Source organism: Podarcis bocagei (genome assembly GCF_964188305.1).
Source record: "Podarcis bocagei genome assembly, chromosome: 3".
Taxonomy (NCBI): Eukaryota; Metazoa; Chordata; class Lepidosauria; order Squamata; family Lacertidae; genus Podarcis; species Podarcis bocagei.
In genome coordinates, this window is record NC_138127.1 from 39,906,536 (window position 1) to 39,928,406 (window position 21,871).

At 43.2% G+C, this 21,871-nt stretch overlaps 1 protein-coding gene across 4 annotated transcripts; it reads right to left on the minus strand.

The window, feature by feature from the left end:
- Positions 1–4,452: 4,452 nt before the first annotated feature.
- Positions 4,453–21,661, minus strand: LOC308583617 (amine sulfotransferase-like; the record flags this gene model as incomplete). 4 transcript variants are annotated; one of them, XM_081187792.1, is made up of 7 exons in its annotated part: positions 4,453–4,707; positions 5,070–5,250; positions 16,556–16,650; positions 18,778–18,904; positions 19,134–19,342; positions 20,341–20,485; positions 21,624–21,661. In XM_081187792.1, the coding sequence occupies 6 exons, from the start codon at positions 20,480–20,482 to the stop codon at positions 4,583–4,585; spliced, it is 879 nt and encodes a 292-aa protein (XP_081043918.1). In that variant the 3' UTR covers positions 4,453–4,582. The 4 variants fall into 4 exon arrangements, with proteins under 4 accessions (XP_081043918.1, XP_081043919.1, XP_081043917.1 ...); XM_081187793.1 differs by having other exon boundaries at positions 21,620–21,639; XM_081187791.1 differs by lacking the exon at positions 21,624–21,661 and adding an exon at positions 20,692–20,844.
- Positions 21,662–21,871: the final 210 nt, after the last annotated feature.

Sequence of the window (21,871 nt, forward strand, 5' to 3'; positions counted from 1 at the left end):
TGTGCACAGCCACCACTATGGGGGGAAAAAACCTCAAGAAAGGTAAGGTCCCGAGTGATGGCCTCGCCCTGCCAGCTTTCAGGCCAACGCTGAGCACACCATCGCCCCCTAAAGTAAACTCCAAAACCGAGGGACCCTGCGGCATCTGACTGGACCTGAAAGTCTGAAAACAGTTTAAGGTTGTCCTGCCATAGGGAGATCCCATTGTAATTTTCTAGAAACCTGAGCCAAATCTCCAAATCTGCCTTGACAGACTTGGGCAGGTGGACCCTGTGATGTGGGGACTTAAGGCACACAGATAACCTAGCCAGGCGGGCACAGAAAAGTCGCCCTGGGGATGCTACCCTGCAGGCAAAGTTAAGGTGTCCCAGGAGAGACTGGATTTGTCTGAGGGTGACCTTCCTGAGGGGGAGAATTTGCAAAATAAATTCCTTAAGGGCAACCAGCTTATCCAGGGGCAGGCGGGATGATTGGGCGATGGTGTCTAATTGAATACCAAGAAAGGTGAGTGTTGTAACTGGGCCCTCTGTTTTGTCAGCTGCCAAGGGGACTCCCAACTCCTGCATCAAGGAAGTAACAGTCTCTAAAAGAGAAGCACATTCAGAATTATTTGATTTCCCAATCAATAAAAAATCATCTAGATAATGAAGAACCCCTAACAAACCGGTTCTATAACACAAAGCACAGTCCAGAAAGGTGCTAAATGTTTCAAACGCCGGACAGGCAACCGAACAGCCCATGAGCATAGCTTTATCAATCCACCCTGAAAGCCAAGAAGATGGAAATTGCTAGGGTGAACTGGCGATAATCGGAAGGCTGATTCAATGTCACACTTTGCCAAAAGAGCCCCCTGCTCAAAACTGTGAATAAGTTTGACAGCCTGATCAATTGAGGTATATTTAAGGGAGCAAAGTTTGGGGGGTATAGTATCATTAACTGAACCCCCTTTTGGATAGGACAGGTTATGAATCAGCCTGAATTCCTCTGGGGTATTTTTTGGCACGATGCCTAAAGGTGAAATGTGAAGGTTTTTGAGGGAGGAGTTAAAGAAGGGGCTGCCACCCTGCCTGCCTTGACCTCTTTTTCTATCTTTTTTCCTGGCAAACTCTGGCATTTCCCTCACAGATTTTTGGTTTGGAGAATCTTTAGCTGTAAGAGTACCTGACAGTACTCTAAAGAGTATTCTAAAACCCTGAGAAAAACCATGCCACAAATAGGAGGCTGCTTCCTTATTAGGATAAATGTTTAAAATACGACACAGGGAGGAAAATTTGATGGGAGTGAAAGCCAAGCAAAGGAGGTTGTTATCTGCGGTTTGCTGCTGAGCCATTGTTGGGGCCAGGGTTTTGGTTTTTTTTGTTTTTTTGGAGCCCTGCTGATAGTGACCCTGGCCCCCCAAAAGGGCTGCCTCCCTTTGAAACATGACGATACCAGGTGGGCACCACCACACACTCATGAGGATACTTAGAAACCTGCCTTTGGCATAACCTGCCTTTGTTGTGCTCCCAGCAGAATTTGCGTTTAAAATCCATCTTTGTGTCCAATTTACCTGAGCAGATGTGATTGTGTTTGCTCAGTGAATGACAGGGAGGAGAATGTGTGTCAAACAATGTAAGGAATACATTCTGGGTGCACTTGTCTCTTATCAAACTTCCCTGCCTTGAACTGACACGCAGTATGAAGGTGCAGCTTTTTTTCCTATAGGCTGGCGTGGGCTTGAATTCTGATTAATCATTGCAAAGTTTATCATCCTTGGGGTAAGATGAGTTCCTCTGGAATCAGACTTTGTCACTCTTCTTGCACAACCTTTCTCCAGGGGAGTGAGGTGAGGGAGCGATAAGCAGCCCTATCCTCTGAATTAAAGCCAAATGTGCTCAATAAGACTTTCCCTCATAATAAATTTGTTTAGGAATGAAGCTTTCAAAGAGATTATTCAGTACTATAAAAATAAATATCTGTTCCAGCAATCAAGATTATCCACCAATTATTTGCAACACATGGATTGCTAATTGCACAAGCATTCTTCGAGGGCCAAAGGTGAGTAAATGACAAGCAGCATACAATAAAATTGCTCTTGTAATTCTTACGTTACTTTTTCTACACTTCTGAAATTATACTATATCACACAGTTATGCATACCCAGCAATTTGGTGTAACCCACCAAAGTGACTTATCTTCACCAGGGAAATGATCAAGTATCCATATTGGTTTTGTAGGACCATTACAAGGAAATTACTTCTTGCCTGCAATAGTTCTACTCAAAATGCCTTCAAATAATCACAAGCATCTGTTCCAACAATCACAGCTCTTGACCAGTTATGAACCACATGGATTGACAGATACTATAGCACATGCACATCCTGTTCTAGAGAAGGACCTAAGCAAGGAACTCTGTTGAGAATACTGCTTGCTTGGTTCCAACACAGCTTTAGATGGACAGCAGCAAATCTCTCAAGATCTGGACAATTGATAAGGTAAAGGTAAAGGGACCCCTGACCATTAGGTCCAGTCGTGACCGACTCTGGGGTTGCGGCACTCATCTTGCTTTGTTGGCCAAAGCAGCCAGCATACAGCTTCCGGGTCATGTGACCAGCATGACTAAGCCGCTTCTGGTGAACCAGAGCAGTGCACGGAAATGCCGTTTACCTTCCCACCGGAGCGCTACCTATTTATCCACTTGCACTTTTGATGTGCTTTCAAACTGCTAGGTTGGCAGGAGCAGGGACCGAGCAACGGGAGCTCACCCCGTCGCGGGGATTCGAACCGCTGACCTTCTGATTGGCAAGTCCTAGGCTCTGTGGTTTAATCCACAGCGCCACCCGCATTCCTTGTGTGTACCAATGCATGTGTGTACCAATTGTGTGTACAATTGGTACACACATGCAAGACAGAGAAAAAGTTTGTAAAAAATATTCTCAAGCTGGAAGTAGACTCAGTTCACCACTGATGTTCCAGCAGAACCTGTAGAGGAGCCTTTCCATCTGCTCCTGAAAAACAATCTCAAAGCTTTCAATTTTTTGCAATGGCCATCATGTTTTCCCAGCCTCCAAGAGTGCCTGGCACTGTGGTGGTCAAATATAGATAGTTGTGACGCCAGGTTGTCACAAAATGCCATCCCTAGTTGCTGCACAGGATATGGCACCTTTGTTGGGAGGTTCCAAGATCAGCATGCACGGTCCTTTACTGTAATAGTCACATACCCTTTTTGAGAGAAAGAGCACTTCAAATCTTGCACTGCCCAAAATTGGGGTGGCATGCAAAAAGATGGCATAAGCAATCTTTCTTGACATAGTTTGTGGGGGTAGGATGCAGAGGGCTTCTTCACTGCTTTGCTGTCAGCTCCATCCCAGTCTCTCAGAGATGGGCTGTGGGGTCAGGCTGGGACTAGTGATGTGCCCCTCTGAGCTCCTGAGACCTTGCCCAGGGCCTGATGTGTTTGATTGCTGCTCTCAGGCCCTGGGCTAAATTTTCCTAGACCTTCAAAGTGCAGCCTTCTCCCTTCATATGTCCCATGTTTGGCCCTGTTCCAAGAATACCTGGGCCCTAAGCTCTCTAAGGAGACTATCAAGCAAACAGGCACCCTCCAGGGGGGTTGGGTCTGCAAGGATTTTTTGCACTGGTGCAGTGTCCTTGGAGGAGATGGTGGCAGTGTTGGCAATGGCTTAGCATTGAATTTACTCTAGTTTCCTCCCCTGAAGGGGAAGGCTTCTTGTTGACTGGAAGAGTCACCAAGGTTGTTCCACAGCAGGAGGTGTCTGGCTTGAGGTGTCCAATGTTACAGGGCAGAACATTTCTCTACTACTGGGCTCCTCCCTGGACTCAGATGCTTCTTGGGGTCCTCATTTCACCTCCTCCATTCCCCAAAATTTGCTTTAACCCTTTCTCTCTGCTCCATGATCCCAATGGAAATCCCCCCTTTTCAATCTAACCCATGAAGGAAATTGCTATGGGCATCAAACATACACTGTCCATTTTCCCCACTTGTCCTCCCTGCATATTCCCAACGCACCCTCAAAAATGACTCTGTGGGGGGTAAGGAGAACCCCAAGAACAGTGCAGAGGGAAAGGAAGGTGAGGGGGGAGGGGTTGTGTCATCTGGCAGACTGAAATGTTTGTCCTGAGAGAACAACTGGAAGAGTGTGAAGTGGAATTCCACCAACAATAAATAAATAAATGACTTGAGGGAGTCGAATGATTTACATTTGCATCTGCAACACCAATAGTTAGTTAGGTTTTTTTAACAATAATTTTTATTAATTTTCAATTACAATAATCCAGTAGTAGCTTCATTAAAACAGTGCCAAATTATAATACTGTTACTAATCCCAATAGTTAGTTTGCACATGCAACTTGACTGTTGCACATGGAGTCAAAAATTAGGACATGTTGGAATGCAGAAAGAGAATAGGTTTACAGTAAAAATGTAATTGTATTGTAATGTTTTTCTTAAAAAAAGAAATGTTACACATATTCAAGCATTAGGAAGCTATTAAGCCACATTTTTGCCCCTAACTCTTACAAATAGGCCTGGATTAAATGCATACAGCACACTTTATTTCATCCTTCCAAGCTAAAGGTGGACTCATGATTCCTCATTGATGTCCCAGCAGAACTTGAAGGGTAGCTTTTCCATTCTCTCCTTAAAAACACTGTCAAATCTTTCATTTTGTGCGACTGTCATCATGTTCTTCCAATCTCCAACAGTGCCTGGCCCAAGAAACAGACAGAAAGAACGTGCATTGTGGTGGTCAAATAAATATCCATAATTCCAGCTATATTCCATCCCTAGTTGGGAATGACTGTGTGAAAAAGTTTCCACACTCCAGATTGGAAAGACAACTATGCCACCCTTAAATATACATATTTAGAAGAAGTAAAAAACAACAGAGAAAGTACATAATAGAACAACTATAAAATTAGGAAACACCAGAAACTGAGAGTTTCATGAAGACTGGAAAAAATGAAATCACTATTACTTGGTAGCTATCAAATGTCATAGTAGGTGCCAAGTGAATCTGTCGGGAATTCTGCAAGCCGCACTAAGTCAGTTTGATCTGCCACTGACTTACCTTTGCGAAGAAAATGCCCTCTGCTGTGGTCTATTAAATCATTTGACATGAACTCATAGTTTGCCCTGGGATCTGCTTTCATTTTATTAAATGTAGCCTGATCCACAACAGCATCCACCTCCTTTTCCGTCAGTCTCTTTCCCAGGAAGTTGCATAATTTCAATACAGAGCTTCTCAGATCCTGAAATGGAACGTGGTTTAAATGTCAAGCCATCCGCAATAGAGAAACCTGACAGTCTAGTGACTAAAACTCATGGAACAGGCATAATAATAATAATAATAATAATAATAATAATAATAATAATAATTACTACTACTACTACTACCTTATCTGGCTGTGTTTTCTCAGCCACTCTGGGCAGCTTCCAACAAAATATTAAAATACAATAATTAATCAAACATTAAAAGCTTCCCTAAACAGGACTGCCTTCAGATGTTTTCTAAAAGTCAGTTAGTTGTTTATTTCTTTGACATCTGATGGGAGGGCGTTCCACAGGGTGGGTGCCACTACCGAGAAGGCCCTCTGCCTGGTTCCCTGTAACTTCGCTTCTCGCAGTGAGGGAACCACCAGAAGGTCCTCAGTGCTGGACCTCAGTGTCCGGGTAGAACGATGGGGGTGGAGACGCTCCTTCAGATATACTGGACCAAGGCCGTTTAGGGCTTTAAAGATTAGCACCAACACTTTGAGTTGTGCCCGGAAACGTTCTGGGAGCCAATGTAGGTTTTTCAGAACCGGTGTTAAGTGGTCTCGGCGGCCACTCCAAGTCACCAGTCTAGCTGCCACATTCTGGATTAGTTGTAGTTTCCGGGTCACCTTCAAAGGTAGCCCCATGTAGAGCACATTGCAGTAGTCCAAGCAGAAGATAACCAGAGCATGCACCACTCTGGCAAGGCAGTCCAAGGGCAGGTAGGGTTTCAGCCCTGGACATGGAATTGGGCTGCACACCTGATCCTTCAGAGGCACAGTTACAACATTCAAGACCAGGAAGCCCTCCACACCTACCCAGCCCCTGTCCCCCAAAAACAATACGTCTGTCTTGTCAGGATTCAACCTCAATCTCAATCTCTTAGCCACCATCCATCCTCCAACCGCCTCCAGATACTCACACAGGACCTTCACCACCTTCACTGGTTCCAATTTAAAAGAGAGCTAGAGCTGGGTATCATCTGCATACTGATGAACACCCAGCCCAAACCCCCTGATGATCTCTCCCAGCAGCTTCATATAGATGTTAAAAAGCATGGGTGAGAGGACGGAACCCTGAGGCACTCCACAAGTGAGAGCTCAAGGGTCTGAACACACATCCCCCAATACCACTTTCTGAATACGGCCCAGGAAAAAAGAGCGGAACCACTGTATAACAGGTCCCCCAGCTCCCAGCCCCTGTAGACAGTCCAGAAGGATGCTGTGGTAGATGGTATCAAAGGCCGCTGAGAGATCCAGCAGAACTAGGAAACAGCTTTCAACTTTGTCCCTAGCCCACTGGAGATCATTGACCAGTGTGACCAAGACAGTTTCAGTCCCATGATGAGGTCTGAATCCTGACTGGAAGGGATCCAAATGGTCCGCATCCTCCAGGTGTGCCTGGAGTTCAGCAACTACCCGATCAATCACCTTGCCCAAGAATGGAAGATTTGAGACTAGGCGATAGTTGGCCATCTAAATATTTTTTTTTTTTAAGAAGCAGTTTAATGACTGCCTCTTTCAGTGGGTCTGGGAAGGCTCCCTCACCGAGGGAAGCATTCATCACCCTGCAGAGCCCATTGCCCAGCCCTTCGCAGCTCGCTTTTATTAGCCAGGATGGGCAAGGATCAAGGAGACAGGTGGTTGGTTTCACTCATCCAAGCAGCTTGTCCACATCCTTGGAGGTAACAGATTGGAATTGATCCCATACAACTTGACTAGACAGGACTCTAGCACTCTCCCACCCAGGCCCTGCTACCACTGTGGCGTCTACCTCATTCTGAATCTGAGAGACTTTATCTGCAAAGAACTTTGCAAAGTCATTGCAGAAGATATTGGGGCCTTTACCGGGCCCTGATGGCACAGGTGATTCCATTAAATTGTGAACCACCTGAAAGAGTCTCCTGCTGTTGTGTTCTGCAGATGCAACAGAGACAGTGAAGAAGGTCTTCTTCGCTGTCACTGTCGCCACTTGGTAGACTCAATGTTGAGCTCTAACCCGTATCCGCTCAGATTCAGAGTGAGCTTTCTGCCACCAGTGCTCTAGCCGTCTCAGTGATTGTTTCATTGCCCTCAGCTCTGGGGAAAACCAAGGGGCTGTCCAGGCTCCATGCAATCGGAGAGGGCGCTTCGGAGCCAGACAGTCAATAGCCTTGGTTAGCTCAACATTCCAGCGGGCCACCAGGGAATCAGCTGAAAGGCCATCAACATAGGATAAAACATCCCCTACCACTCTCTGGAAACCATTTGGATCCATTAAGTGCAGGGGGTGGACCATCGTAGGGCAGCAGTTGAAGAAGGAGCAAAAAGGGTTTTCTTGTGTGTGTGTGTTTCTTGTGGCTGATTAACTGTTTTCCCTGTGTAAAGGTCAGAGGGGGCAGGGTTTCTGTTGAGGCAGGGGATTAGCTGTGGGAGGAGCAGTTATATCCATCTTTTAGATTTAGGGGAGCTAGTCTCAAACGTTTGTTGGGGGAGACCTAGGTTTTGTTTTTTTTTTGTGGGCGAAGTTATTTGTCCTGTCTTCAAGCTTTTTATGATGGAGGACCTCTGTAGCCACCCCCAACAACACGATCTCAAGATGGAAGGGGAGGGAACAGCTGCAGTCGCCTGCGATTCCTGCGCAATGTTTGCCATCTTGCCAAAGGTTGCAGGCAGCTTCACCTGCAGCAATTGCATGTTGATTGCCCTTTTAAAAGACAAAGTCCAGCAACTGGAGGAACGTGTAGCTACGCTCCAAAGAATTAGAGAGCTGGAGCTCTTCTTGGAAGCAACAGAGCACACCGTCCCCACCAAGGAGGAGACAGGGGACTCCCCTGAGAAGGAGGCTAGTTCATCAACACAGGAGCCAGATATATGGAGAAACGTGACTCAAAGAAGTAGGAGGCCCAGGGTTCACTCTGATTGTTTAGAAATACACAATCGCTTTGAGGTCCTCTCCCCTAGCATGGAAGACGAAGAGCAGACTCCATTTGAGGATCTCTCCCTCATTACAGTCGATCAGGTATATGAAGACGAGCAGCAAAGTCAGTCCTCAGGGAATGTGCAGGCGACCTTGGAACGGACAGCTCACGGAAGAACCCCGACCAAACCCAAGAGGAGGCGTGTAGTGGTGATAGGGGATTCCCTACTGAGGGGAACAGAAGCAGTGATCTGTGGGCCTGACAAGATGTCTCGGGAAGTGTGCTGTCTCCCCGGGGCTAAGATCCAAGATGTAACTGAACGACTGCGAGGAATCATAAAACCCACTGACAAATTCCCCTTCCTCTTGGTTCATGTGGGAACCAATGACACTGCAAGCAATAGCCTCCAGAAGATCAAAAGAGACTACGAGGCTCTCGGCAGGAAATTGAAGCAACTAAATGCACAAATTGTCATCTCGTCTGTCCTCCCAGTTGAACGACGTGGCCCAGGGAGAGAGGGGAAAATAGTGGAAGTGAACAGCTGGCTTCGCAAATGGTGTAAACAGGAACGGTTTGGATTCTTAGATCACGGACTGCAGTTTCTTGAAGATGGACTTCTGGCAAGTGATGGGCTGCACCTCACAACGGTTGGGAGAAATGTTTTTGCCAAAAATCTCAGAAACCTCATCAGGAGGGCTTTAAACTGACTAATGTGGGGGAGGGAGACAGTGCTCCTGAAGGTAGGAGTCTATCAATTAATGAAGATGATCATCCAAATGTCATAGACCAAATGGAGCAAACAGCACGCGGACCTAGTGGTGGGAGGAAAAAATCCTTAAATAAGAGACACGGGGGAATAATTAATGGACTTCAATGTCTGTACACTAATGCACAAAGCATGGGAAATAAACAAGATGAGCTTGAGCTCTTGGTACAGCAAACTAAATATGACATAATAGGCATCACTGAAACCTGGTGGGATAAGTCCCACGATTGGAATGTAATAATGGGGGGATACAATCTATTTCAGAGAAACAGACCAGACAAGAAAGGAGGAGGAGTGGCGTTATATGTCAGGGATGTGTATACCTGTGAAGAGATCCAAGATTTAGAACCTCAAAGCCAATGTGAGAGCATTTGGGTCAAAATTAAGGGAGAGAAGAATAACAGAGACCTCATTGTGGGAGTTTACTATAGATCCCCAAGCCAAACGGAGGACATAGATGATGCCTTCCTGGAACAGATGGCCAAGCATGCAAAAGGAAGGGAGATAGTAGTAATGGGGGACTTCAATTACCCGGATATTTGTTGGACGTCAAACTCAGCCAAGAGCATAAGGTCAAACAGATTCCTCACTGGCCTTGCAGACAACTTCATTGTCCAGAAAGTGGGAGAAGCAACAAGAGGAACAGCCATTTTAGATCTGGTCCTAACCAATGTTGATGACCTGGTTAGTGGGGTAGAAGTGGAAGGATCATTAGGCGCGAGTGATCATGCTCTTCTGAAGTTTACTATACAGCGGAAAGGAGCAGCCAAGCATACTAGGACTCAATTTCTTGACTTTAAGAAAGCCGACTTCATAAAACTTAGGGAAGTGCTGGGTGAGATCCCATGGACAGCAATACTAAAAGGAAAGGGAGTTCATGATGGCTGGGAGTTTGTTAAGAGGGAGATAGTAAAAGCACAACGTCAGGCAATACCAATGAGACGGAAACATGGAAGGTGCCTAAAGAAGCCAGGGTGGCTATCTAAAGAACTTTTAACTGAATTAAGATTAAAAAAGGATGTGTACAAAAAATGGAAAAGGGGGGAAACCACCAAAGAGGAATTCAAACAAATAGCCAGCACGTGTAGACACAAAGTCAGAAAAGCTAAAGCACAGAATGAACTCAGGCTTGCTAGAGAGGTTAAAAGCAACAAAAAAGGCTTTTATGGGTATGTTCGTAGCAAAAGGAAGAACAAAGAAACAGTGGGGTCACTCAGAGGAGAAGATGGTGAAATGCAAACAGGGGACACAGAAAGGGCTGAACTCCTCAATGCCTTCTTTGCCTCAGTCTTCTCCGATAAAGAAAACAATGCCCGACCTGAAGAATTTGGAGCAAATGATTCAGCAAAGGAAACACAGCCCAGAATAACTAAGGAGACAGTACAAGAATATTTGGCTAGTTTAGATGTATTCAAGTCTCCAGGGCCAGATGAACTGCATCCAAGAGTATTAAAAGAACTGGCAGATGTGATCTCAGAACCACTGGCAGTCATCTTCGAGAAATCCTGGAGAACAGGCGAAGTCCCGGCAGACTGGAGGAGGGCAAATGTTGTCCCTATTTTCAAAAAGGGGAAAAGAGAGGACCCAAATAATTACCGCCCAGTCAGTCTGACATCAATAGCAGGGAAGATTCTGGAGCAGATCATTAAGCAAACAGTCTGTGAGCACCTAGAAAGGAATGCTGTGATCACCAATAGTCAGCATGGATTTCTGAAAAATAAGTCATGTCAGACTAACCTGATCTCATTTTTTGACAGAATTAAAAGCCTGGTAGATGAAGGGAACACAGTGGATATAGCCTACCTTGATTTCAGTAAGGCATTTGACAAGGTGCCCCATGATATTCTTGTAAAGAAGCTGGTAAAATGCGGTCTTGACTCTGCTACCACTCAGTGGATTTGTAACTGGCTGACAGACCGAACCCAAAGGGTGCTCATCAATGGTTCCTCTTCATCCTGGAGAAGAGTGACTAGTGGGGTGCCACAGGGTTCTGTCTTGGGCCCGGTCTTATTTAACATCTTTATCAACGACTTGGATGATGGACTCAAGGGCATCCTGATCAAATTTGCAGATGACACCAAACTGGGAGGGGTGGCTAACACCCCAGAGGACAGGATCACACTTCAAAACGACCTTGACAGATTAGAGAACTGGGCAAAAACAAACAAAATGAATTTTAACAGGGAGAAATGTAAAGTATTGCACTTGGGCAAAAAAAATGAGAGGCACAAATACAAGATGGGTGACACCTGGCTTGAGAGCAGTACATGTGAAAAGGATCTAGGAGTCTTGGTTGACCACAAACTTGACATGAGCCAACAGTGTGACGCGGCAGCTAAAAAAGCCAATGCAATTCTGGGCTGCATCAATAGGAGTATAGCATCTAGATCAAGGGAAGTAATAGTGCCACTGTATTCTGCTCTGGTCAGACCACACCTGGAGTACTGTGTCCAGTTCTGGGCACCACAATTCAAGAAGGACACTGACAAACTGGAACGTGTCCAGAGGAGGGCAACCAAAATGGTCAAAGGCCTGGAAACGATGCCTTATGAGGAACGGCTAAGGGAGCTGGGCATGTTTAGCCTGGAGAAGAGGAGGTTAAGGGGTGATATGATAGCCATGTTCAAATATATAAAAGGATGTCACATAGAGGAGGGAGAAAGGTTGTTTTCTGCTGCTCCAGAGAAGCGGACACGGAGCAATGGATCCAAACTACAAGAAAGAAGATTCCACCTAAACATTAGGAAGAACTTCCTGACAGTAAGAGCTGTTCGACAGTGGAATTTGCTGCCAAGGAGTGTGGTGGAGTCTCCTACTTTGGAGGTCTTTAAGCAGAGGCTTGACAACCATATGTCAGGAGTGCTCTGATGGTGTTTCCTGCTTGGCAGGGGGTTGGACTCGATGGCCCTTGTGGTCTCTTCCAACTCTATGATTCTATGATTCTATGATTCTATGATCTGAATCAGTCCCACCTCCCTGCAGAGGTCACAGAGAAGTCCAGTTGCACCAGGAAGTGATCTGACCATGGCACTTCTTTTGTTTCGCTTTTACTTAGTGTCAGGTCACCCACATCCATAGAGGTGAACACCAGGTCTAAGGCATGTCCGTGACTATGACTTGGGCCAAACCTATTTAAGGACAGCCCCATGGAGGCCATGCTTTCCACAAAGTCCTGAGCGGCCCCTTGTAAGGTCGCATCGGTGTGGATGTTAAAATACCCTAGGACAACCAAATTAGGTGTCTCCAGGAGAACATCCACCACAACCTGAAGCAGCTCGGGCAGCGAATCCTTGGTGCAGCAGGGAGGTCAGTACACCAAAAGGAATCCTGTACTGCCCCTATTGCCCAAGTTCCATAACATGCACTCAGAAAACTGAGTCTTCCCAATAGGACGCCTGGTGCAAGCTAATGACTTCCTAAAAATCACCGCAACCCCCCCCCCCATGACCTGGGTTGCTGTGCGTAAGAGAAACCTGGTGGACAAGCAGCGGCAAGAACAGGACCATCTGCTTCATCCAACCAAGTTTCTGTCACACATGTCAGATCAAGTCCTCCATCCACAATCAAGTCATGGATGGCAGTGGTCTTGTGAATCATTGACTTGGCATTGCACAGCTGCACCTTCAGGTCATGTGGGTATCCTTTGCTGATTCCAGTATCCATCTGGTCAAGACCAGACCTGGAGGCAGGAATAGTCCTCAAACAGCAACTAAATCTGCTTCCTCTCTAATGACATGGTCTGGTCTTAGTGTAACTCCTCCTCCTACCCGTGATCACTGAGATCAGTTGTCCCAGTACATCCCCCCCCCCCGTGGAACTTGCCCCAGCCATTCTGTTGGCTGGGGCCCACTCCCAGGCAGCCTTCACCCCGCCCCTTAAAAACAAAATACAAACTAAACAAAAAACCAATAAAACAATAGAAACTAAAAATAATTATAATAAACGACACTCATACTAAATTTAAGCAAATCCCTAACTGCAACTAAACATTTATTTTTATTTTTTAAATAATTTTTATTAACCGGCCAATCAAGTCAAATTAAATCACATCACATAAATTCCGAATTACAAAGCCGAATTTTAAATTTTGTTGGGGGGACCACATTTCAAGATCCGAAGGGGGATTCTGATCATCTTCTTGCTACTGCATTAATGTCCAAATCAGACCAAATCAGTCCAAACAGAGTTCATAATTCTATCCAGTCTTATCTTGCTGTTTCCACATCACATCTTGTTCATATATTTTCTCTTTTTTCTTTATGATCTCTTCTGATAGTCTCCTTAAGCCGATAAACACCAATATTAATCCTGTGTGAATTTTTCCGTTCTTCCAATCCTCAAATTGAGATGGTTTCCATATATCATCACCTTCATAGATAACATCGCTCTTTCCATCATTATCTCGCAAAACTGTCGCTCTTAAGTCCCTCTGAGGAGTTTCACCCACAATATAAAAGCAACTCTATTTCTCTATTTCTTCTCCCAGACTCAAGACCTCCGACACAGGACTTCCGGGTTAGCGCGATTGGCAAATGGCGGATTCCCTCCGAGCTCCGGAGGGAATCGGCTTTGTAGAAGACGGGTCCTGCCGCGGCGGCGACGCAGGGACCCTCAGAAACCACAGGCGCGGAAACCTGTGGACCTGGTAACTCGGCGGGCACCATTTGTGCCCTCCCCGACCAGCAAAGAAGCCTTTTTAAAGGCTTCAGAGCTGGTGATGGAGAGTGGTGTGGTGCTGTGAGTGGATCGCTTCTTCTACGAAGTGAAGCCGCGAGCCATGGCTGACTTCTTCCTTGAACATTTGGGCTGCAAAAGTAACAACCCGTGAGTAATACGGAAATTGGACTTAAAATTTCTATTTTAAATTCGGCACGACCGTGGGATGTGTTAAAAGGAAGTCCGCCCCCCTGTTTTTGCAGACAATTTAAAGCAAGAATTGGATAACTAAGGTCGAGAGACCACTTCTCTCCTTGTGAGATAAAAGTTATTAATTCCACGATTTGGCACTATAAGTATTTTGCTGGAGGATAAGAACTGATTTTAAGGAGCCGAGACACAACCCCCCGGGATCCGGGAGTGATCCGCGAGAGAGCCTGCTGAGAAGGTATAAAGAGTTTGACAGCTGTCAAACGAGCTGTCAAAGTTACAAGAGTTGGCTTTTTGCTATTTCTGCTGGTTATTTTTGATACATTTAACTTGAAACTGTTGAAAATAAAGGAAAAATAAGAACAAAGTAATCAGACTGTTGGAGAAGAATATTAAGTAACCAGAACCCCTCTAGAGGGGGTTCTGAGACATTACAATGGCTGCAGATGGAAAATTACAGGCTGAGCTGGAATAGATGTTCTTTCTCGTGGGAAAATTACAAGACCAGAGTGCAGCTATGGCTACAGATGTTTTGACTTTGAAATTGAAAGTAAATAACTTTGTTGATGGTCCCAAGGACTTGACTCAAGAAAACCCTGCAGTCGAACAGAAAGAGATATGTCCAGACTTAGAGTGGGAAGGAGGAGCTGAAATGTTGCAGGTGAAAAAGGACAACCAGCGGCCTGTAAGAATGGATTACAAAGAAAACAAGACCTGGATGATGAAAATTTGGTTTGAACTTGAGAATGAAGATTCGAGGAATCTCCCCATGGGGAGATTGGAAGACCTATGGATTACAAATTTGATCAAGGCGAAAATTGGAGCTTTGGGGACATTTGGGACATTTGGATCTAAAAGGAACAAGAAATATGACTTGGGCTCCACTTTTGAATACGGAGGTCTGGTTGGAAGAAATATAGACCCTATTGGGTCAGAGCTTCTCCGAGATTCGATGTCTACTATAAAAGACTACCAACAAAACCGGCAGAGAGGGACTGAGAGAGACTTAAGGGCCTCGGACGTGAGAGATCCGGGCTGAGAGTTGATTGATTGATGGACATTTGCTGAGGATCGAGACCGGGAAAGGGGGGGCGAGAGTTTGGGAATCCAAAGGGTGTTTAAATATATGCTGTTTTTTTGTTACTTTGTTTTGTAAATAATATAAAAATTGGGAAATCTGTGGAAGGGGAATGGGGTCGTCCTTAGAAAAGTATGTTAAGGATGGGTATGTTGGTTTAAACTGAGGGTTATAAGTCAAATTTGGTTAACTAAGAAGAAACAAGTAAAATATTAATAAGGTAAAAGAGGAAGATAAGAACTTGCTGAGTAAACTATTGAAGTTGGAATGCAGGAGGGGGAGGTGTGGGGAAGTCCAGGAAAGTGGTTAAGAAATTAGGGATTTGAAATTATATGTGTTTGTATTTGTGTTTGTATGTTTGTGTTGTGTATTGTTTGTGTGTGTGTAAACTTTGAAAACTCAACAAAAATTTTATTTTAAAAAAAACAAGACCTCCGACAGAACTTCCCAATATGGCGACGGCATTTTTAACTGCGTCATTCCAGAGCTCTTGTACATTCCATGCTCTTCTTAAAACATGGTTTGGTTCGAAAGTTTATCTCCACACAGTCTTAAATCCACAGCTTAAGTCCTTAAAATGACATTTCTGACTCGTAAGGGGAGGGGATTCTTGTTTAATCACATAAGGAAAGAAAGGAAAGTTTTTTCCCCCTCCCCCATCAGTCATTTGCCATACCGTATCTTGGCGTATCTTCTTATGATTTATTCTTGTCTTGTTTTATCAGAGATCTCTTCTGTTAGCAGTCTTTACTCCCCCTCCTTCCTTGAAATATGTGCAATTAGCTTCATCCAAATTGTTTCTTTTGAAGTTCTTGCAGCTAGTGACGCAGATCAGGGACGGTGTCCAAGAGTGCCAGAATCCCACAGGAGGGCTTTGTGCCTAGTGCCCCCACCCCCACAAATTTGGGAGTGGTGTAGGGCACAGCAGGCAAGGGCAGTCCCCCCCACCATCCTGGGGGGGGTAGGGAGGCTAATTACTCCCATCATAGCCTCCAAATTACCTCGTGTGGGTCGGAGAGATGTTATTGTCAGTCATCTTCCGATGCGCCCCTAGTGGGCCCCCCGCAACTAAACATTTAAGCTAAAAAAAGAATTTAAAAGAATGAAAGAATAATTTAAAAACATTTAAAAAAGAACCCTCTGTGCTGTACAGAGGCCTGTCAGGCCCCGTTCTCAGGATTACAAGCAGGAGATACAAGCAGCCTGGATATTTCTTTGCCTAGTTTGTAATAATTGCCATTGCATTATAGTGTACTTTCATTGTTGCTTTTATTCCATGAGCCATGCAGAACGCACTATATTCTGGGGCAGCTCTTTCAACTGAGTCCACAAGTAAATAAATAAATGCCCCTGTTGAAGACACAAGGGAGGTTCTGTAACATCTCTCCTCAGCATCTGAGGGCCTGTGAAATGATATATCTTGCTTGGGATCACAACACTTTATTTATCGCCCCGTAATCCCTCAGGGGAAATGGTTAAAGTGCACTTTTCGCAGTCTGGGGTCTGAAAAGCGGCTCCTCAGTCCATGGCCCACTAGTCTTTTTAATAAAACCTTTAGAAAGGAGATGAGACTAGCAGGGGAAGCAGCAGCTGAGGGCACTTGAATAATCAAATTGCTTCCTTCCTCCATTTTGTAAAGGAGAGTTTTGAAGGATGCTTAATATCAGACTGGATAGCATTTTGATAACTTACCTTCTTCATTTCTTCATAGGTAAGAAATAGAATATTGAAGTCATCCTTGTGAGTGTACCAGCCTTCCACATGGTCCAACCATAAACTTGCAAGTACTGATGGGAAAGAAGTTGATTTGGCATAAAATGTAGATCAGGTGTTTTTTTTGAAAAACATTCAGAGAAAAGCAGTACAAACATATAAATTCCATTTAAACAATTTAGAGGAATTAATTTAAGAACCAGCATTGCTACAAACCATTAAAGAGAAGCTGAATTAATACCATTCACCCTCACCAAACACTTTCTCAGAGAAGGAATTTGCAGAAGAGTTCTGCATTTTAACGCTACCTGCAGTGCTTCACAACCTGATGTGATGGGAGAGTTATGGGTGGGCTGAGATCAGTCCAGCCTTCCTCCAGCTCCCTTCCTTCCCACACTGCCAGTTTCCTTATATAGTGTGGCAGTTAATACTTGCAACATTTAGGAGACATGGTCTGGGTTTCTGAGTTATAACTTGACACGAATCTCTACACTTGATTAAGGATTAGGGGCTCCACCTTGTAATGATTTGTAGCTGCTACATCCTGATGCAAAGAGAATATAAATCCACCTGATTTCCTTTGGGCGTTGGCTAGATCTATTCCCTACCATCAATGGACACTAGTCATCAGTGGCATAAAATGGTGTAGTTGGAGTCTTAGTTGGAGACTCTTTGTGATGCATGGATGTGGAATTTCCTCAGAGTAACCTATGGCATCAGACATGGCATTCTGAAAATGTTCCTTACCACACAGAGAATTTCTTTAATCTGTTGTCAAAGGAGATAAGGATGAAGGGACAAAAGCTATCAACCAGACTAATCGTCTGGACCTGATGGACTGACCACAAAATATTACAGAAAACTGCAAATGTATATCTCAGAGCCACTGAAAGAACTTATGAATAACATCCTGAGATCAAGGAAAGTCCCAGAATCCTGGAAAAAGGCATATATTAGCTGCCCTGAGCCCGGTTATAGCCGGGGAGGGCGGGGTACAAATAAAAATTTATTATTATTATTACTACTACTATTATTATTATTATTAAACAGGATACTGATTTAACAGCAGTAAAAAATTATAGACCAATTTCTCTGCTGAATAATGACTATAAACTGTTCACCAGTATTATGGCGGAACGTTTGTAAGTAATTTTGAAGGATTTGATACATCAGTATCAAGCTGGTTTTCTACCTGGCTGACAGATGAAAAATAACATAAGAAATATAATAGATGTGATTGAGTATCTAGAGGTCATGGATGAAAGACAGGCGGCACTGATGTTTGTTGATGCAGAGAAGGCTTTTGATAATGTCTCTTGGAAAAAATGATTGAAATGATGGACTTCAGTCAGACTTTCTTAAATGGGATAGAAGCAATTTATTTTGAACAACAGGCAATGTTGATTGTAAACAAGACAATAACAGAAAAATGTAAGATACCAAAAGAAACAAGACAGGGTTACCCCCTGTTTCCATTATTATTTATATTAACCTTAGAAATCTGGCAAAGAATATAAGAATGGATGATAGCATTAAAGGAATAACAGTGGGTTGAAAATCATATAAATTAAAGCTTTTGCGGATGACCTGGTGATAATGGTAGAAGACCCCTTGGACAACATACCAAGGGTGCTGGAAAAAATTAAACAATTTGGACAAGTAGCAGGCTTTAGGCTAAATAAAAATAAAACAAAGGTTCTGTTAAAGAATATCTCGGAACAACAGAAAAATGAATTTAGAGAAACAACAAAGTTGGTGGTAGAAAAGAAGGTAAAATACCTTGGTGTATGGCTAACAGCTAGAAATATAAACATTTTGAAAGATAATTATGTAAAGGAATGGAATGAAATGAAATAAAAAGAAATATGGAAGTGTAATATGGAAAATAAACCTGTCACTGTGGGGGAGAATCTCGGTGATCAAAATGAATGTATTGATAAGAATGCTGTTTTTATTCCAATCGATACCTGTAGTCAGAGGTGCAGTATACTTCAAACAATGGCAAAAAGATCTTTCAAAATTTGTCTGGCAAGGCATGATGGAAAACAGCAACAACCAGGAAAGATAGACATAATGATTGGTATTAGTAATTGTATTGTTGTAATGAGTCTGTCATTGGGTTGTAATTGAAAACTAATCAAAATTATTATTAAAACTATTATTAAAAAGTTGTTCATTTTAGAGTAGGAAATCATCCTTACCCTTTCCAGCCAAAAACCTCTCCATGAAAATTCCAAAATCTTCTACTTCTTCTAATTTGCGTGAAGTTTTGGAAAAATGGTAATAGGACACCAAGACATCCTTTGGGTTTCTGACCACATAAACAACCTGCAGGAATAACAACAAATTCTATTCTATTGCTGATCTTATTGTTCCTACTGTCTCTTCTGTTTTGCTTCTGTAGTTATTTCTGTGGGTCTGAAAGTAGGATATATACACATAAAATTTCTGAACTGCCCTCAGAAATGGAGAAATGTTAACAGAAACCCAGATGTTAATTTAAATAAGACAAGACAAACGTTTAATTTGATCAAATAATAAATGTGCTGTTTCCTACTTTTGCTCTTCTGTTCCTTAATCCCTTGGGTGCTAAATAGTAGGGTAGATGGGAAGCAAAGAGGCGAGGTGATGGACGACTGATGTAATCCGCATTGCGCATATTGTACTCCAGCCATGGAACTCTGTCTAGTAAATCCACTTTTTCAGTTCCATCTCGGTGACCTTCATGATAAATCAAGCTCAAAATATTTTGAGTCCATATTGTTCCTATAAACGAGAATAAGTCTATTTCATTCATTCATTGTCATGAATGTACTTAGTACTTTGCAGAGTGAAATAACTGAGAACAACATGTCTCTGCATCGAGGATTTCGGAAGACAGAACAATATTTGCTAATAAGTTCCTTTATTTTTTAGCAAGCTACCAAAAACGCTATTAAAGATTCTTCTCAGAACATTATACAAATGACAGTCAAAGACCAGGAATTTAAAAGAAAGTTGTCTGTTCTCCAAAGTATTTTGATTCAGTGGATTCAAACCATGATTTTTTATCAATGCATTCTAGGAACAGGAATATTGACAAATGGCCAGTGAGACAAACATAATAGGCAAAAGGCAGTTGCAGAAGCCTTTCTTCATGTCACCCAAGTCCTAAATGCCTGTACAGTGCAGAACTTGCCCCCTCTCTCCTCTCCCACTCCTGGTTATTGGGTCTTCCCCACCCCACCAACCCTCCAAGGCAGATTGAGGAACACTGGGGACACAAGGGGAGAGAAGAGTGAAGGAAGTTCTGGTGTGGAAGTGGAAGCTATTGAATGGAGGGCACAACTGCATTGGATACGGACGCCCGTTATTATTGGCAAATCTGTGGCAGATAAATGCTGAAATACAGAGACACAGTATGGAAGTTTTTTTAAGAATAGAATTTTGCAAACACCATTTTACAACCACATATAAAATCTGAAAGTCAGTGAATACAATAAACCACTAGCAACCAAATTTGAATGTTTTTGATGTGTATTTATGTTGTTTTCAAAACCTCAAACAGGTTGACACCGGTGGGAAACATATTACTCCATCTTAAAAATAATAATTACCCAGTTCATCTTTACGTAACCTGATAAGTTCCATACTACATATATTCACCTCAATTTTGCATGTGGTTTTAAACTTGCCTTAGGATAATAGATACTATTTACATATATGTGGGTATCCATCATGGTTGAATGGCAATCATGGTTCTTCCTATGAAAATGCACTCTTACCTGACTTTGGATAAGTGACTAAAAATACATCACTGTCTCTTATTTCAAAATCCTCCAGGGTATCCAAGTATTCAGCTGAAACCATATCTGGCTGGAAATAGAATCCTTTGTATGTGAAAAGGTATTTCTCAGCTAGTTCCATTGCCTGCATAAGAATAAAGAGATGAGAACAGTTACCTCTATTATGCAACAGCAGGAAATCAGAAAGAAATAGAGATGTCATTTTGTGAAATCCTACTCTTTTTGCAGATCCCATAGCAGGATCCCATGCTTCTCTTCCATCACAGGTGAGCAACATAAAGGCCCATCATTTAAAGAACAGAGGCTTGGTTCATCATTGAAGCAACTCACCTAGCCTTTGCACTTTGTTGTTGTTGTTAGACTGAGGTCTTCCCGCTGCTCTTTAATTCTTCTTCATCTGACCCTTCCTCATTACTGTGAGAGCCTCTCTCCAGAGACAACTCACCTTTGCTACTGTGCAAGCTTTCCCCTGCACAAGAAGGCTTTTCTCTTTCACCCTGACACGGTTGTTTGGTCAGTGCATGTGTGCAGCATGCAAAATAGCAGTCCTTGGCCTCACTTTATGCTGCCTGGCATCATAGTTTGGTCAGTGCTGCTATCCTCACACTCATTCCTGTACTCAGGGGAGGTGGGAATGAAGCAGAAAACTTCCCCCTGCAATTGGAACGCTTGCAAATTCCTCCTGGGTGCTTTATGAACTGCATGGATGGGGTAATAATATTAATGGTAATGATAATAATCATGATGATGATGATGATAAGCAACTGGGGCAAAACCAGTTTTCCTTTCAGTGTTAGCCTCTGACTGTTCCTGGCATTGTTGGAGAGATTTATTTCTGTTCTACTCCCCCTATGACATACAGTGCCATTAAGCCTGAAAATCACTTTAATTCTTGCGTTTCATTGCTAAGAAATGCAACAATTGTTTAGTGGAAAACATTGTATGTACAAAATAGTAACAAGAAAAATACTCTGATTGATTTTACAATATAGAAATTAAGGGTTGTATCCCATGCCGAATGAGCAGGGTTCCACTTGCACAATGGGAGTTCACATTCAGTCCTCTCAAAATAACTATTAATCTCTGGCAACACAAATGTTGTCACACCAGAAAAGAATATGCACTGTGACAAGAGTTTTCATGCATCGATGAAATACCTTGTTGCCCCTTAGGACTCATTCAAGAAAGAGTATATTAGTTGTTTGTCATTCAGTAGTCCTGCTTTTCCCTGGAAAGTTTAATTTACAAGAAAACTTACCTACCTTTTGTTTTTAGAGTTGAAAAGTGTAGGGGAGAGCGATCTCTTTTGTAGCTTGGAGTATTTCAGTTTTTCAAGGCTCACGTTCAGAGCTCTCAAGGAAACTGCTTTATAGAATTCTGTTAACTAATAAGAGTTTGATTAAATTGATGGCTCCTCCTTAGTAAATCATTCCTGGCATGTTATGCAAGAAAAGAAAGGTAACACAGGTGCATAGAGGCCGATAATGTAAAGAATAACAGGGGAAGAACT